This window comes from Papio anubis, chromosome 4 (assembly GCF_008728515.1).
Source record: "Papio anubis isolate 15944 chromosome 4, Panubis1.0, whole genome shotgun sequence".
Lineage (NCBI taxonomy): Eukaryota > Metazoa > Chordata > Mammalia > Primates > Cercopithecidae > Papio > Papio anubis.
Window position 1 is genome coordinate 16,480,055 of NC_044979.1, and position 18,313 is coordinate 16,498,367.

The 18,313-nt window shown below is 40.9% G+C and overlaps 1 protein-coding gene across 1 annotated transcript in view; it reads right to left on the minus strand.

Moving 5' to 3' along the window:
* MGAM2 (maltase-glucoamylase 2 (putative)) overlaps positions 1 to 18,313 on the minus strand; it is a 115,158-nt gene that overhangs the window by 62,254 nt on the left and 34,591 nt on the right. Inside the window, exons 15-25 of the mRNA XM_031664960.1 lie at positions 14,752 to 14,923; positions 14,096 to 14,212; positions 10,864 to 11,018; positions 10,625 to 10,709; positions 9,610 to 9,666; positions 8,701 to 8,825; positions 7,732 to 7,820; positions 6,941 to 6,990; positions 3,901 to 4,068; positions 2,672 to 2,827; positions 1,421 to 1,648 (exon numbers count right to left, since the gene is read on the minus strand). Of these exons, the coding sequence (XP_031520820.1) occupies positions 1,421 to 1,648; positions 2,672 to 2,827; positions 3,901 to 4,068; positions 6,941 to 6,990; positions 7,732 to 7,820; positions 8,701 to 8,825; positions 9,610 to 9,666; positions 10,625 to 10,709; positions 10,864 to 11,018; positions 14,096 to 14,212; positions 14,752 to 14,923 (1,402 nt within the window). The remainder of the gene's footprint in view (positions 1 to 1,420; positions 1,649 to 2,671; positions 2,828 to 3,900; positions 4,069 to 6,940; positions 6,991 to 7,731; positions 7,821 to 8,700; positions 8,826 to 9,609; positions 9,667 to 10,624; positions 10,710 to 10,863; positions 11,019 to 14,095; positions 14,213 to 14,751; positions 14,924 to 18,313) is intronic.

The window sequence follows — 18,313 nt, forward strand, 5'->3', positions numbered from 1 at the left end:
TGATTCCCCTGCTTCAGCCTCCTGCGTAGCTAGAACTACAGGCGTGCACCACCACACCTGGCTAATTTTTTGTGTTTTAGTAGAGACAGGGTTTCACCATGTTGGCCAGGATGGTCTTGATCTCCTGACCTCACGATCACACACAGGTAGATCACACCTGCACATTGGTTAAATAAAATATTATTAAAATTAATTTCACTTTTCAAATATACATTTAAAAATGTGTCTACTGGAAAATATATGTGGTTCACACTGTATTTCCAGTAGACATGTTTTTTAAGTGCGCTTAGCAGTAGGTCTCAAAGTTTGGTCTCTTGACCTGCAGCATCAGCCTCACCTGGGAGCTTGTTAGAAATACAGATTCTCGAGGCCAGGCATGGTGGCTCATGCCTGTAATCCTGGCACTTTGGGAGGCCAAGGCGGGTGGATCACCTGAGGTCAGGAGTTCGAGACCAGCCTGGCCAACATTGTGAAACCCCATTTCTACCAAAAACACAAAAAATTAGCTGGGCGTAGATGCGGGTGCCTGTAATCCCAGCTACTTGGGAGGCTGAAGCAGGAGAATCGCTTGAACCTGGGAGGCAGAGGTTCCAATGAGCCGAGATTGTGCCACTATACTCCAGCCTGGGCAACAAGAGTGAAACTCCATTTCAAAAAGACAATAAGAAGAAAAAGAAATTCAAATTCTCAGGCTAGGCCCCAGCCTAGGTCTACTGAATTGGAAACCCTAGGGGTGAGGGCCAGAAATCTGGGTTTTAAAATGATTTGAAGGTGATTCTGATGCATGCTGCAATTTGAGAACTACTGCTAGAGAAAATAATTCTAATAGTGCAATTAAGTTAATGCCTCTCATATGAGTTTGCCACAAAGCAGATGCATTTTTCTCAGGGCTAAAGGATGATTCTTTGATGATGTTTGTGACCTAGAATACTCATCATTATAGGGAATTCACGGTTCTCATAGATCTAAGGTCACATCCTGGCTCTACCGTCTACTTTATGACCTTTACCTCTCTACAGGCCTTAGTTCTCTCATCTGTAATATGAGGGATTTGGATAAAAAGCTGTTTCAGCCAGGCACAGTGGCTCATGCCTGTAACCCCAGCACAGTGGGAGGTGGAGGGAGGTGAATTGCTTGAGGTCAGACATTTGAGAACAGCCTGGGAAACATGGCAAAATCCTGTCTCTACAAAAATTAGCCAGGTGTGTAGGCTCACACCTATAGTCCTGGCTACTTGGGAGGCTGAGGTGGGAAGATGGCTTGAGCCAGGGAGGTGGAGGTTACAGACTGTGCCCCTGCACTCCAGCCCTGTCTTGAAAAGAAAAAAAAAATGTTTTAATTGTTTCAATGACTTCTATCCATACAGAACCATAAGTTAAAACTCCATATTGAGAACCAGAATCTGCAACATGGGCCTTACCTTGACCTGCAGCATGGTTGCTGTGTGATAGATCACATTCAGGCGGAGGAGGCTGATCTGTGCAGAGAGAGAATCAGAGGCAGCAGCAGCAGCAGCAGCAGCTGACTCAGAGGCCATCAGGAGGGAAAGGTCTGCAGTGATGCCGGTGCTCAGATACTGAATGTCACTAGCAGCATAATTAGGGATGGTGTCATAGTAACAGGTGGGCACTCCAGGAATAGATGTGTCCTGGAACAACAGGAGAAAGTCTTGCTCAGCCTCTGATACAACACTGAGGCTGTCATTCCTGAAGAAGTTGGTTAACACAGACTAAGTCTCTGATACCATGTCCATGGTTATGGATTGAATTATGTCCCCCAAAATAGATGTTAAGTCCTAACCCTGATACCTGTAAATGTGACTATTTGGAAGTAGGGTTTCTGCCATGAACAAATTAAGATGAGGTCATTGGGACAGGCCCTGATCCGGTATTACTGGCATCTTTATTAATAAGGAAAATTCGGACACAGAGATAGACATGTACACATGTGACTATGAAGACAGAGAACGGGGTGATGCATCTACAAGCGAAGAAATACCCTCAAAGTCCTCAGAAGGAACCAGCTCCACTGACACCATGATCCCACTTCTGGACTCCAGAATTTTGAGCAAATAGATTCCTGTCGTTCTATGCCACTCAGTTTGTGGTACTCTGTTATGGTAGCCCTAGCAAATGCACACATTCATTTTTTAAACACACACATTGACCTATAATGAGTGAACAGTGACAGAGCAGCAGAAAGTTTGATCTAGAGACAGAAGCCTCCAGGCAGGCAGGGTTCTACTCCCTGGGTCCTTATTGCCTCCCATGTAATCTAGAGGAAATCACTTGTTCTTTCTAGTTTCCATTTTCCCTATTGTTCAAATAGAGAGGAACAGCCTGACCTTATGCTTCCTGCTTGTGTTCTGCAATAGACAAAACAAGATCGGTTAAAATATGCAATGCAAAATGCATACCCAATGTATATTATTATGTTTTAAATTGGGTTTTTAATGATATGGTTGGAGTGGCAATGAAAATGGCAATAAATTTCTTCTGATCTGGGATATCTGGGGAAAATATTGATGACCTATCATGTAGAGTTGGCAAAAGGCATGTTGCACAGTGTCCTGGTTTTCTTCAAGCCACAGACATTTGAAGAGTGTTTTCTAGGTACCTAATTACCTGTGGGACAGTTTTTACAACTTCCTAATCTGTTTCTGGTCATTTACCTCCCAAAGACACCCCCGCTGCCGACAACTCTCCTCAGAGGCTGTTGGATCGTCAGGGTAGCAGTTGAACTTCTCCAGGTCACTGACAGGAAGATTCCACCTAATAGAGAATTCTTGTCCCAGTACCAGTCCTTGGAGATCAGTGATGGTTACCACCTGGGGAAAGAGACAGTCACAGTGACAAAGGAAGGGAGGGAAAGGCACCCAGAAAGAGTTCTTGGTTGGAAGTCTGGAAGTCAGGACAAGGGGATCTATTCCTTCCTCCAAAACCATTTTGCCATGAGATATTTGGAACTTGGCTGATTCCTGGGCTTTCTCACTTCATGGAGTCATTGTGGAAGCGTTGGATGGGAAGAGTTTTCATCATGCTAATGAGTGCAGATCACAGGCAGGACTGTCATTGTTAGGCTTACTGTCCTCTGGGTGTGATGCTTATCAATTTAATAAAAGTAGTAATAACAACAATATCTAACTTTATGGAGCATTCACACAAGCCAAGCACTGTGATAACCACTTAATAAGCATGATCTCCATCAACCCTAGAGAGCAGTTCCATGCTGTCAATGTTATGACTATCTCCATTTTACAGAACAGAAAACTAAGATACAGAGACACCTAATACCCTCAGAGCTGAGATTGGAGCCCCCTTCTGCCTAACTCTAAAAATCAAACTCTTACCTTATGCTATATGTCTTGTCAACATGGAAAGGGGCTGATCTAAGAAATAATGAATTTCCCAGACCTTGAAATATTCAACTAACAATGTAAGGGAATCATTCAATAAGAGCAAAACTGGATTTCTCCTTGTGTTACTCCACTCACATTTTATTAATGGCATGCAAATAGCCTAAAACAGTAAGGACAAATTTCAACTGTTTCTCAAAGAGATTCTCCCTTCAATGAGAGGATAAATGTGTAAATAGCCATTGCACAATCTATTCACTATGTCACAGCTGGGATCAGAGTGTCTCATTTTAAGTGTGCCCAGAGAAGAACTTCTTTCTCTCAGGGTTCCAACTCCCACTATCTTCTACAGAGCCCTGATACAAACAAAGCAGAGAGGTCTTTCTTTAGCATGCACATGTTTCTCCTGCATCCTCCCTGTGATGTGTTGGACCTCCCAGCAAGTCAGTTGTGTCTGATTGCCCACAGTTAAAAGAGCAAAGTAGGGCCGACTGTCAGAGCCAGGGCCTCTGGAAAGGACCCTGCAGAATGGAAGGATCTCTTACCTTTGTGGAAGCATTGTAGACAACGCTTGGACTGGAGGTGGCGACATTATTCAGTAAGACGGTAAAATTAGCTGGCTGTTTGTCCATTCCCAAGATTGTGATATCTGTAAACATGAGGTTGTCAGTGTCCGTATAATTATTATTTATAATCTTTGCTTGTAGATGGTTCTGGGAGGGGGGAAAAAAAAGTCAGATTAGAAATCAGGTACTTCAGACTCTTATTATCCCTAAATACCAGTCAATGTCTCATTTTCTGAGATCCAAGCTGTTTCCTTTTCTTTGTAGTCTCAAATGTTGCTAGGTCATCATCCCTAGGGAACTCGTTCACTCAGACTCTTATCAATCTTAAATTTTTAAGCAATATTTCATCTTCCCTTTGGTTTGCTGGTTCTCTACTGATTCTATTACTCAGAAAATTTGTCCCTGACACTGTAGAATTTTCAAGCAGACAAGATAGGTACTCACACAGTAAATAAAAAGATACGAGACTCGTTGGCACACAAAGATAAAGACATACACATATACACCAAAAGGGTCCAAGTAAGTTTTTCCTTTTATTTTACTAATAATGATGATAAGAGCTAAGAGTATTTGAGTGTGTATTATGTGCCAGGCACTATGCTAAGCATTTTACATGTATTATTTCATTCAGTTTTCACAGCAGACTATGAGGTTGAAGCTATAATTACCCTGATTTTTCAGATGAGGAAACTGAAGCACAGAAAATTAAATATCTTATTTAGAGAACAAAGGTGACATGGCTGAGCTATGACAAAGAAGAAGGTAGAAATTAAGACTGAAGAAAAAAGTGTCAGTTTGATAATTCAAAAAAATTAGAAGTCCCATACATATATGCCCAAATGACTTTTTACAAAGACAGATTTTTCAACAAAGATGTTGGGGCAACTGGACATACACAGGCAAAAGGTCAAACCCCAACCTAAATCTTACATGTTATGTAAAAATTAACTGAAAATAGATCACAGACTTAAAAGTAAAAGGTAAGACTATATTTTTTTAAAATGGGAGATAATATTCAGAATCTAAGACTTGGCAAAGAGATCTTAAACTTGACATCAAAAAGCACAATCTATAAGGAAAAGAATGATAAATTAGATTCATCAAAATTAAAAATGTAAATATATAGATGGTAAATAGACATATGAAAAGATGTTCAACATCATTAGCCATCAGAGAAATACAAATTAAAAACACAATGAGCTATAACTACACATCAATCAGAAAAGCCTTAAAAAAAATAGTGACAATATCAGATGCTGGCCATGATGCAAATAAATTAGATTACTCAAATGTTGCTGGTGGAAGTGTAAAATGGTACAGGCATTTTGGAAAACAGTTTGAAAGATTATTATAAAACTAAACATGCACTACCATAAGACCCAGCAACTGCAGTCTTAGGCACTTATTACAGAGAAATAAAAACTTATGGCCAGGCATGGTGGCTCATGCCTGTAATCCCAGCACTTTGGGAAGCCGAGGCAGGCGAATCATGAGGTCAGGGGTTTGAGACCAGCCTGACCAACATGGTGAAACCTCGTGTCTACTAAAAACAGAAAAATTAACCAGGCATGGTGGCGCGTGCCTGTAATCCCAGCTACTCAGGAGGCTGAGGTAGGAGAATCTCTTGAACCCAGGAGGCAGAGGTTGCACTGGGCTGAGATTGTGCCATTTTACTGCAGCCTGGGTGACACGGCGAGACTCCATCTCGAAGCAAAACAAAACAAAAAAAAACTTATGTCCACACCAAAACCTATACATGAGTGTTAGTAGCAATTTTAATTTATTTGTAGCAGTTCACAACTGGAGCCAACTCAGATACTCTTCAGCAAGTGAGTGATTTTTAAAAGGTGGTACATCCATAACTTGGAACACCACTCAGCAATAAAATGGAGCAAGTCGTTGTCACACACAACTTGGATGGGTTTTGAGGGAACTATGCTGAATGAAAAAACCAATCCCAAAGGTTGCAAACTATTTAATTCTTTTTACAGAACACTCTTGAAAGGATACAATTATAGAAATGGCGAACAGATGATTGGTTGCCAAGAGCTGAGGAGGGATAGGGAGAGAAGCAAGTGGACATGCTGTTAAAGGATGAGAGATCTTTGTGCTAATGAAATGTTCTGTATCTCGACAGCATCAATGCCGGCATTCCGGTTGTGAGATTGTGCTATAGGTTTATAAGATGCTACCATAGGAGAAACTGGGCAAAGGGGTATATGGGAACTCTGTGCTAGTTCTTACAATTGCATGGGGATCTTTAATTATTTCAAAATAAAAAAGTTACTTTAAGATATATATTATATCTTATATATATATAATATTTTATATATTCTATATCTCAAAGTAGATCCCTTTTTATAGATATAGATGTAGATACATACATATATACATATATTTAAAAGAAAGGAGAAATAAGAGAGAGAGAGACCGCCTCAAAAGAAAGTTCTGCCTATACACGAACAGGCTTCTAAGAAAACCACATCAGAATTCCCTCATTTTCTGCTAGCCTTGCTGCTTTTTATTCCTCAGTACCCTTGGGAAATAGATATGAGGCAAATGATGTTCTGTATCTTCCAGCCTTTGAAAATCACTGCTTGATACCTGTGCCAAAGGCCAAGTTTTACCTGCTACGAAGGAGAGCTGTTATGGAAGAATCTTAAAAAGGTGCTACACCACTCACTAACCCACCCACACCTCATATACACTTGCAAACGTCAAAAAAGGCACATCTTGGAAGCCAGCACCCATCACATAAAACGCAAAGGCAATCGTTTTGTTTTTGTTTTTTTTTTTCCCAGGAAAAAAAAGTTCTGCACGGAACTCATACCGGTTTTGTAGCAGCTTAGAAGCCTGACACACATTAAACACTTTCATGTTCATTTGATTCCTTTTTGGAATCATGACAGTAAAACTCTGTCTCTGTGGCACATAACCATGTGTCTATATTAAACTAAAATTTCAAAGAGCCATCACAGCAAGGAACATACGCTGTGTGTTCCTCAAAAAAAGTACTTACAGAGGTAACAGAGAAATCATAGAGAATATACTTCTTTTCAGTTACAGCATCTAAAAAAGAAAGAGGAGTACCCGTTACTATGAGAAGCCATGCAGCTGGGAAGTCCTGCTCTTCTCTTCATCTGGAATTCCTTTACCAACCATCTAGTTCTGCTCATCTGAGTTCTGTGCATTTTTTTTTTTTCAAACTTCTGCAAATATTTCCTGGACCATTTTCTCTAAATTCACATGTCAGTCTGTGGCACCATTTCACTGGCATGTAAAACATTTTGATTTGCATTATAGTTATCTACATACGCATTGTATCTAACCTGCTGGATCATGAGTTCCTCAAGGTCAACACAATACATACTAATTCCATGTAGGACAGGATTTTTATATAACCACATAAGCTCATGTGAGGTGTTTACATGGAAACCTTACAGTGAAAAGACACACTATACAAATCAGATATTTCTTCCACAAACCAAAGCAGTATTTTCCAAAGCTATTAAAAAAGTGTATTATCTGTTATTAATAATAATGTCCAAGAAAGAGAATAATTAAGCTAAATGCAATAATGTCCGTTGCTTTGGTAGAGTCAGTAACACATAATTTGTGCATTTGAAGTCTATTTTAATGCATTGTGCTTGGCTAATGGAATTTTCAGAATGGATTTTAACCCATTGATTCTAAGCTACAGATGTAAACGACAGTGCTAGTAGGACTAGTGCCATATTGGGCAGCCTGTGATGACTAATTTTCAGGGAGAATCACAGTGATCCACAGGAATGGTGTCTTGAGAAAGTCTACCTTTAGATACACCGTCATCCCAGTACAGCTCCCCCTTCGCTTCTCTCTTATAGTCCAAGGCGATGATGAGTCCCAGGGAATTCCTCCGGCTGTAAAAGAGTAATTCCCAGTTTCAGCGAATGTAGATGAGATGGAACTATGTGAAACTAGCCGCCTTCATGCCCCAGGGACAGATAATCCAAGAGTCTATCTGTCTTAGTTTCTACCAGAAACTAAGTAGATGTTGATATTGGGTGGACACATAGGAGCTGGGTGTGGGCAGGCAGCAGGGATTGATAGTGAGTGGACATAAAGGGAAGGGTGGACAGAGGCAGTTCCTACTGAAAACTGTTTGGGTTGCAATACATAATATCAACAATTAGCCTTATTAGGTGCTTAGCATGTGCCAGGCACTCTTCTAAGTGTCCCACACACATTATCATTTATATTAATTCATTTAACCCTCATAATAACTCTACAAAGTTAAACGATCATCATCTACAGTTTACCAATAATAAAAAGAAGCACAGAGAAGTAAGTTGCCCAAGGTAAACACAGCCAGTATGTAGCCCAAACCAAGGCTTGAACCCAGGTTCTGTAGAATCTGAGCTCTTGACCCCCAAACAATGTTGTCTTCCACGTGATAACTTTCATCTCCTATTTAGCTCAAATTCTTTCACACAGTAGGGAATATACATAAAGACAGTTTCTGGCCATAGGGAAATCTTCCTCAGTGATTATTTTGACTAGTTCTATAACCTGATTCAATCCCAAAGTGAAGGACTCTGCAGATGTCCTTAGTAGACTACCATCTACCAAATAAGGACTAAGATGCCAATTTTGGATCAGCTTTGAAAGGAGCGGGGGATGATTACTGATGGGTGACTTACCCCTTGGCTCATCCACAAAAATCCCTATTTGTCTTTCTCATAATGCCCTGCTCCATTAGAGCACCAGAATAGTCATACCTTAGAAAAGTGAGGAGCTTACCTGGCTTCTGTGGTTGTGTTCGGCTTCTGAGTGGGAAATATGTAGCCCCCTCGCAGATGAAGTCCTATCTTATCACCTGGGAGAAGCATATTCACCAACTGCTTCCTCCATGGGATGGCCACTCCCTAATCAGCAACAAAAACAATAGACCAGGTAATAAGTTGTTTCAGCTAGGAGGGGCCTTAGATATCATGTCGTTCAGTTGACGTATTTTAAAGAAGAGACAAAGAGAGACCCCCAAAATGAAGTGACTTGCTGAAAGCATATGGGTAGTAGAAGGCAGAGCTGACACTCCAACCCCCTTTATTTATTTACATTACATCAAGCTGTCATTCCACACCTGGGCTTCAGTTTCTAGGCTATCACAGCCAAATGGCAAAGCCTAGACCTGATAGCTACACAGTAGCCAGGTTGATATAATGAATTTCCATAAACTTACTCCAGTGATTCAAATTATTTCATCATACCTTTGGAAAGGCCTTCTGCTATGGTCTGAATGCCGGTGTACCTCCAAAATTTATATGTTGAAACTTAATACCCAGAGTGATAGTATTAAGGGGTGGGGCCTTTTGTGAGGTGATTAAGTCATGAGGGAGGAGCAAGGAGGTGCCATCAATGAAGCAGAGAGCGCCTTCACCAGACACGAAATCTGCCAGCACCTCGATCTTGGACTTTCCAGCCTCCAGAAAAGTGAGCAATAAACTCGTGTTGTTTATAAATTACCCAGTGTAAGGTGTTTTGTTGTGCCATCCTGAACCAATTAAGATGCGTTTCTCACGGAAAAAGGACCACAATCAACTAACTGTAAATCTTGTACTATTATTCTATGGCAAGCTTCCAAGACTGCTGCTTTAGAATTGACCTCTGCTAGAGGCAGGTCTCTGAACCAACTGGGGCTGCCTTACTTACTGTCTCATAGTCATACCAGGTGGCATCAGGTATGTATGCTTTCACTTCGTCCACACCCTAGGTAAACAATAACAATGAGTAGCATTAGCATACTCCACTCTACAGTTTACAAAACACCTCCAAGCATCATTGCATGTGCTTATCTGAACAATCCTGAGAGATGGTTGAGATCATCCCATTCTACAAAGGAAAACACAGACACTTAAAGGTTGAGCAATTTACCCAAAGCAGAATGTAGCTAAAAAAGATTTGTTCTGCTCAACGCTGCTGCACTTTCTAAGAGAAGCAGAGAACATCCATTCACTGAGTTAGTCACATAATTTGACAGTTAGGAGGACAGTGAGCCAGCCAGGCCCCAGGAAAGTCTCCCAGCAGAGCTACTGGTTGGTTAGCAGGACCTGTCATCAGATGGTGTGGCTAAAACACCAGCTCAAAGGGCCTTTGATATGGGTACATTGGCAATATTTCATGTTTACAAGCGGATCAGCATCATCCTTCTGATCCTTGCCCCACACTTTGCCACTCACCCCTGCTTCCAATCACACTTAATAGGATACACATGGTCCTTCAGAGTTGGACTTCAGAGCATCACCTTCCCTTTGCCCAGCATTCCTCTCCCCCTCCCTTCTCGTCTCCACAGGTATTCTCTCTTTGAAGCCCAGCCTAACCCAATTCAAGAGCACACCCGCTCTGGACAAAGGAAAATACAGACAGATGTTCAGCATACACACCCCAAAGTATTTAAAGCCATTGTTAGTGCTGCAGCCATATGCCTAAGGACTTAGGCTTTAATTTTAAGGCAATTTTACAACTTGAAAATTGTTTTGTTTGGTGGGGCAGTAGGACCAAGATTACTAGTTTTTTAAAACTTTCCAAACTTTCATGATCTCTCTCTCATTTATATTCATATTTTGATATAAATGCAGTCACAGATACTCAGAAACCGACTCATCCAGCTATAGAACCACGAGGACAAGCACAATACCCCCTTTCATTGTTTAGATTATAAACATACTTCATATAAAACAGGCGTGATGAGGAGTCCAGGTCCCCATAAGAACTGCTCATGCACATCCCACGTGGCTGAGTCCTGGTAGAACCTAGTAAAGAGGTAGCACAGTGAAGGCAGGTGAAGTCTCCAAAACAGGACAATAGCACATTATGTAACAAGATCCTAACTAAGCTTGCTACCACAAACAAAGTCAAGTGAAACTACAAATCAGAAAGGGAGTCTTTGAGAATCAGGAAACTCACTCATGTACAAGGGGCCTTGCCACCGTCTCTCCCTGGGTGTGAGCACGGTAGAAAAGGGTATAGAGATAGGGCAGCAAGGTGTAGCGGATGTTCAGATAATGTCTGGAGGAACTCAGCAGCAGGGAATCAGCACCAAAGGCAGCAGGATCCTGGTCCTGTGAGAAAATGGGAAGGAAGGGCTGAATATTTCTTTCCATCATAGTTCAGAAGTTCTCTTACAATAAGAAGCTTTCCCAGATGAAAGTAGCCACTTCCTCCAACTTGGAGAACATCAAAGCATTTCTAGAACTGAAAAGATACTGATCCTACTCCTTCATTTTATACATGAAAAAACAATATTAAGGATTATATGACTTTCCCAATGGAGAATTGCAAGCAAGTGGCAGAGTTTAAATTTGGTGTCTATCGGCCGGATGAGGTGGCTCACGCCTGTAATTCCGGCACTTTGGGAGGCTGTGGCAGGTAGATCACGAGGTCAGGAGATGGAGACCATCGTGGCCAACACGGTGAAACCCTGTCTCTACTAAAAATACAAAAATTAGCTGGGTGAGGTGGCACATGCCTGTAATCCCAGCTACTTGGGAGGCTGAGGCAGGAGAATTGCTTGAACCAGGGAGTAGGAGGTTGCAGTGAGCTGAGATCGCACCACGGCACTCCAGCCTGGCAACAGAATGAGACAGTCCAAAAAAAAAAAAAAAATGTTGATGTCTGTCCTCTGAGGGCAGTTTGCAGCATCCCCAGAGCGAAATGGAAGCCCCACAGAGGTTGCCATGGAGATAAAGTGGGACTTGCTCCCTCCAGGTTTGCTCCAATTTATTTTATATGTTGAGGTTTCTCATAATATTTTATCTGGAAAATAATATAAGTTGTACAACTACTAAAAAAAAAAATCCATTGCCTTATAAGCCACAGTGCCTGCCACCATGGTCTGTAATCCACCATTTCCTTTTCATGTGCTTGTATGAATTTTAATTTTAACATTTTATGTCCAGTTTAATCTGTAATGTTTCCACCATCGACATTTGTTTTATTTTCCCTATCCCAAAGACTATGACCGCTATTTGTTCTTTGACATACGTTGTGCAAATAAATTATGAAGATGTTTTTTAGCAGATTTTATCCAAGAGTAAAAAACCCTTTAGAAGAAAAATCTAATTTTCCTTGGACCCAGAGATGGAAATTTTCCATCAATGGTCGGCATTCATTTTGTTCATTTCTCAAGTAATTTGGAAGATGCGAAAGATATACACATCATCTTTTGACTTGTCATCCTATACTGTGTTACTGAGAATGAGTTTTGGATAAAGTTACCTGAACTTTTCTTTTTCTTTTGCTCCCTAAGAGGCCCATGTCTCCCCTCTAAATAGAATGATTCCATGAGACCACTCTATGAACCCAGCGTAGGGCTCATGAAAACCCTGAGGTCAAATATTAAAGAGAATAACACTCCACAGCCTCCATCACCCTGGTTGTCAACTGAGAAAGTCCAGAGCTGTGCTGCCCACAATGGTGGCCACGAACCACATGAAGCTACTGAATGCTTGAACTGTGTTTATTGAGACTGAGGAAGTAAACTTTACATTTTATTTGATGACAGTTACTTTAAATATAAATCTTAAAACTGAATCAGTGTAATTTTTGTTTCCATTAAACCAACTTTATTGCTTTGGTAGAATAGCATTTTACTTCAACTGCATACAAAAAATCTTAGCATACAAATTGAGATATACTACAAGTGTAAAATGCATACCAAATTTTGAAGACCTAGTAGAATGAAAAGGATATAAAATAGCTCGTTAATAATATTTTGTGTTAAACACAGGTTGAAATGATAATGCTATGTAATACACACACACGCACATCTATGTACACATATTGAGCTATATAAAGTATTTTTAAAATAATGTCCCTGTTTCTTTGTACTTTTTTTTTGAGACAGAATTTTGCTCTTGTTGCCCAGGCTGGAGTGCAATGGCGTGATCCTGGCACACTGCAACCTCTGCCTCCCGGGTTCAAGAGATACTCCTGCCTCAACCTCCCGAGCAGCTGGGATTACAGGCATGCACCACCACACCTGGCTAATTTTGTATTTTTAGTAGAGACAGGGTTTCTCCATGTTGGTCAGGCTGGTCTCAAACTCCCAACCTCAGGTGATCCTCCCACCTTGGCCTCCCAAAGTGCTGGGATTACAGGTGTGAGCCACCGTGCCCGGCCTCTTTGTACTTTTTAAATTTAAACTGACATATGTGGCTGTCCTTATAATTTTATTGAATAGAGCTAGTTTAGTCAAAAGAAAACATGTGTTTAAACCTAGCTTCCTGGGTTATCTGAGTGCCCTCATCTATGTAAGTCTTCCAGGACATGGCTGCATGAAGAGCACCCACCCACCTGCTCCCAGCCACCTGCTTAGACATTTAGAAATAATTCATCTCTCTCCAGATCATAAGTGGCCAGAATAGCCCAGGGATAAAATACTTTGAAGGTTTGACTGTTAACCCTTCCTGGGTTAAAGACAAAGTCAAGAGCTGGAGCTAAAATGATCATTAGGAAGTTATTCTAATGAACCTATTAAGAGTTAAACCACTCAATTGAAAATATTTCAACTTAAGATTACTTTATTAAAAGAAAGGATATCTCACCCTACTTGCTTCTGCCATCATCATAACCACCTCCTTAGGGGGGACTTTGAACCCACTTCTATGTATTTGCCCATCAAAACTACTACTTTGGGTGGAAGATCCTAAAGGTGGAATGAGTCATGAGAAATAGTTGGTAAGTCCTCCCAACTATTCATAGAAAGGTAGAATGTTTCAACAAGGTGAAAGAAATTTTAAGATCACTGGCCTAAGTCTCTTTAAATTCTTTCTCCTTGCTCCTCCATACCTATGAGGGATTTCCCTTGTATTAATTGAAATAAAACACCAACAAATTCCAATTGCCCTGTCTTATATAAGATAGTAACAGAAGTGATGGCAGCACCATAGAAACTTTAACAAATCTTCTCACTTTGTTGGTGAGTTTCCAAGAATAAAATCATTCAGTATATACATACCCCTTCCAATGCACCCTCACCTTGATTGATACCCTGCTTTTTAAGGCTATGATACAAGACTTTTTTATCCTTCTTCTGCAGTTAGTGCCAACCTGTAGTACTATTTTCCTCAAATCCTCTTTAAGAGCCAGTAGATTAGCTAATCCAAAAAGTTTCCATCACTTCTCTTGGTGACCTTACCCTGAACCCAGGCCCATTGTGATTCCTTGGTAGTGGATAAAATGCTCCAAGCTGCATCCACCTTCTGCAGAGCTCCTCTGTGACATTGTTGGTATAACCACAGATGTTGGCACCTACCTGGAGAATTAACACACATACAAGCACAGTAGTCAATGAGATGTGAAAGCATGTAGTGAGTACTTACATGATAAGGGAAAGGAGAACCTCTTAGTCACATCATTCCATGCTTAAGGAGATCCCAGAGTCACAGGGCACACTCCCAGGCAAAGGAGAGAAACAAGATAGAATCCATCACGGACTCACTGATACTGCAAACAATGGTCTTTGTATTGAGGCTGTTCCTTAATATTCAGTTCCCAATTTCATACTTTCTTATTTACTAATGCTCTCTTGGTGGAATTTTCCTGTGATACTAATACATTTTATTCATGCTGTCTCCTTCCTATCTTCAGAGATTCCACGGATGACAACTCAGTGATAAAGTACTACCATTCTATCTTCAGAAGGCAGCTCAGGTAGCACATAAAAATTGATTTTTCCAATACATATCACCTTGGAACATGCTCCTTGGTTTTTCAGATAATCTCTAAGACTGCTAATTAAAAGAATGTCAACAGACAAAGGGTTAAAGTTCCCTGGTTGGAAATAAGGCTCACCATAGGGATGCCGAACAGGTTGAACTCAAGGATAGTGGGGATTGACCATCGGAGGTCATCCCATGTGGCCGCATTGTCCCCCAGCCAATGAGCAGCAAATTGGCCAGATCCAGCAAAAGTTGAACGGGATAAGATGAAGCTCCTATTATTCATGAAGACGGTCTCCAGGGCTCTGGAAAGGAATACAGCCAGTGGAGTGTGAGGTGGGCTGTGAATGTCTAGGACTCACCTTACAACAAGAGCAGCAATGGACTTTCTAACCAGACTGAGAAAACAACATGAGGATGTCATAAACCAGGTATCATAAACTTAGCACTATTTAAGAGCTTCTTTCCCATTTTTGGGTAAGGTTTCAGATCTCATATAAGACAGTACAAACCTCTATATTCTAGCCCCCACAGCAATTTCTCTAGGCTTCCATCCCCCGATTTTGTTTTCTCTATCTGGTTGGATCTGGTTGTGGTCTGGTCCTTTTGGTCAACAGTACATTGGAACCATGATTTGGGTTATTTGTCCCATCTTCTTTCTAATGTCCTTTGGTTCCACGAATTTCTGTCATGCATAATCCTGTTCAGCACAGCACCTGCTCCGATGGGAGCTCTGCACCCTCTGCTGGACTGAGAGGAGAGTTCATGCACCAGCTGGTACACCTCTGAAACTTCAGAACTTATCCCTGGGTTCCTCTGAAACTTCAGACTTATTCTTAGCAATTCTCAATGTTAGCAAATTTTAATCTAAGCAAAATAAGAGTCATTGAAATGAGTAAGTCTTAAAAGATCACATCTGATACTTTCTATAAAGTTAAAAACAACTAACATAGAAAATATTATTTTCATTGTATTATGTATAAAATATTACATATTATGTAAAATGATATAGAAGTGAAAGCAGGCCGGGGCAGTGGCTCACGCCTGTAATCCCAGCACTTTGGGAGGCTGAGGCGGGTGGATCACGAGGTCAGAAGATCGAGACCAACCTGGCCAACATGGTGAAACCCCGTCCCTACTAAAAATACAGAAGTTAGCCGGATATGGTGGTGTATGCCTGTAGCCCCAGTTACTCATACTCAGAAGGCTGAGGCAGCGGAATCGCTTGAACCCAAAAGGCAGAGGTTGCAGTGAGCCGAGATCGTTCCACTGCACTCCAGCCTGGGCGACAGAGCAAGGCTCCGTCTCAGAAAAAAAAAAAAGAAAGAAAAGAAAGAAATGAAAGCAAAGAAATTAAAAGCACAGCATTCAGAATGGTAATTACTTCAGGGGCACAGATGAACATACAGTGGGGTAACCTATGGTTGGATGTAGGCTGTTTGCCTAGCTTTTATTCTGGACACCTTTTGAATAGGCATTTTATTGAAATGACTCTCCTCTTTTGTTTTTTCCCCCTGTGGTAAAAAGCCCACATCTTCCATTAGAGTTATAAAATTGAACAATAATACAATTAGAGGACAGGAAGACCTGAGCCACAATTGCTGCTAGCTCTTCACAGGCAAGTTCTTCTTTCCTGCTTTCTAATGCATGGTCTGAGACAAGTGTATCTTTTCCTAAAACCTCTCTCTGCAAATCTTTATCACCAGGTACCAGGCAATTCCTCAAGACACTATCACAGTCACTAAGGCCTCCTCACTTCATTTTCCTAGGGATGTTTGGAGAGTCTATAAATACTGAATGGCTTATAATGGCAAAAGAGAGAAAATGTTGAAATGGAAAACTGCTTTAAGAAAGTAAAGTGCTTCATTCTGACAATTTACTGTCAAAAATAGGAGTAGGTTGGAGGAGAGGAGTCACTGAACTCCTATCCCCACTTCTACTTTAAGGTAGACTTGCTGACACTTTGCTTTTATTACCACTGGCTGCAGGTTTATTATACTCTGTAATCATCAATCACGAAAGAAACACATTCAGCTTACAGAGAGTGAAACCGAAACAGGGTTGAAGATATCTGTGGTTACAGTTTATTTAGAAGCAGGCTGTTACTATGGTAAAACAGATTAGATAACTGCCAGGGTTTTTTTGTTTCGTTTTGTTTTTGTTCTTTTTACATCTGAAAGAAACAGTCTTACTCAGGGACTTTGTCCTTTGTATTGTATCTTTTAGTTTTCTTTTTTCTATCCCCCAAGTCTGGCCAATTTATAATCAGGTTGTGCTCACTGAAAGAATCTAGTCTCCTTCGGCTTTCAGCCTAGAGGTGGGGGTAATTTTATTCCTGCTTGATCCACTGTCCCCAAACTATACTTCCATTTAAGGTTGAGCCAAATATTTATCAGACCAATGACTTTAGTTCTTCTGATGTCCAGATCCCATTGAATGAAAATCTTATCCTTTTTTTTTTTTTGAGACGGAGTCTCGCTCTGTCGCCCAGGCTGGAGTGCAGTGGCGCGATCTCAGCTCACTGCAAGCTCCGCCTCCTGGGTTTATGCCATTCTCTTGCCTCAGCCTCCCAAGTAGCTGGGACTACAGGCGCCCGCCACCACGCCCGGCTAGTTTTTTGTATTTTTTTAAATAGAGACGGGGTTTCACCGTGTTAGCCCGGATGGTCTCGATCTCCTGACCTCGTGATCCACCCGTCTCAGCCTCTCAAAGTGCTGGGATTACAGGCTTGAGCCACCGCACCCGGCCTAATCTTATCCATTTTTTGATCCACTTCTGCCTCTTGCCCAAAGACCAAGTTCCACTTATCTCCACTGTCCTCTGGGAGCATAGGCCATTATGCCTGGCCAGAGAAATTAGAAAGACACCTACCTATTTGTTCAATCACAATTACCTTTTAACTATTAACCATAACTATTAGAATATATTAACCAACCCATTCTTGATTTTATAGCACTTTTACCACATGGAGCCACTGGCAACAAAGCAATTTGAAACTTTCTTCCCCTCCTCCAACCCTTTTTTACACTTTCTTTCTTACCCTGACTATTCACTCTGTTTGCCACTTCTCATTCTTACATAGAAGCATCTAAGAATAAAAATACATCAGAACAGAAGACTATGGGAATACCAACCCAACTCTCTCATTTCAGAGATGAGGAAACTGAGTCTTATTTATCCAGTTTATTTCTCAGGAAAAATAGAATGAGAGAGAAAAGACAAAGAAAGAGAAGACAATGAATCAGAAATATACGTCATTCTTCCTAGAGCTTTTTTTTTTTTTTTTTTTTAACCAAAATACCAACTTTCACATTTTCTGGACAAGAACTCTCATCTGGACAATCTAACATAATGCAAAGTCATGAGGACAAAATAGTGCTAGAAAATAACACCGACCCAGTCTCTGCCTCGAAATCATCAGGGGCTGGGTCCTGCCCTTCTTCTCTCTCTCAGGCCAGGCATTTATCCAACGAAATGTCTTCAGTATACACACTATTGATAAAGCTAATGATATGAGGTGACTTTGCCCTCAAAAAACTTACAATCCAGCAGAGAGAAAATGAGCATCTAAAAATTGATACCATGTTTTTTGCGTACTAAGCATATTGGAATATGAACAAATGTGGCACAGAAAATGGGAAATAATCTTTTCCTAGAACTGTCAGGAAAGTTTCCAGAATTGAGATCTGAGGTGA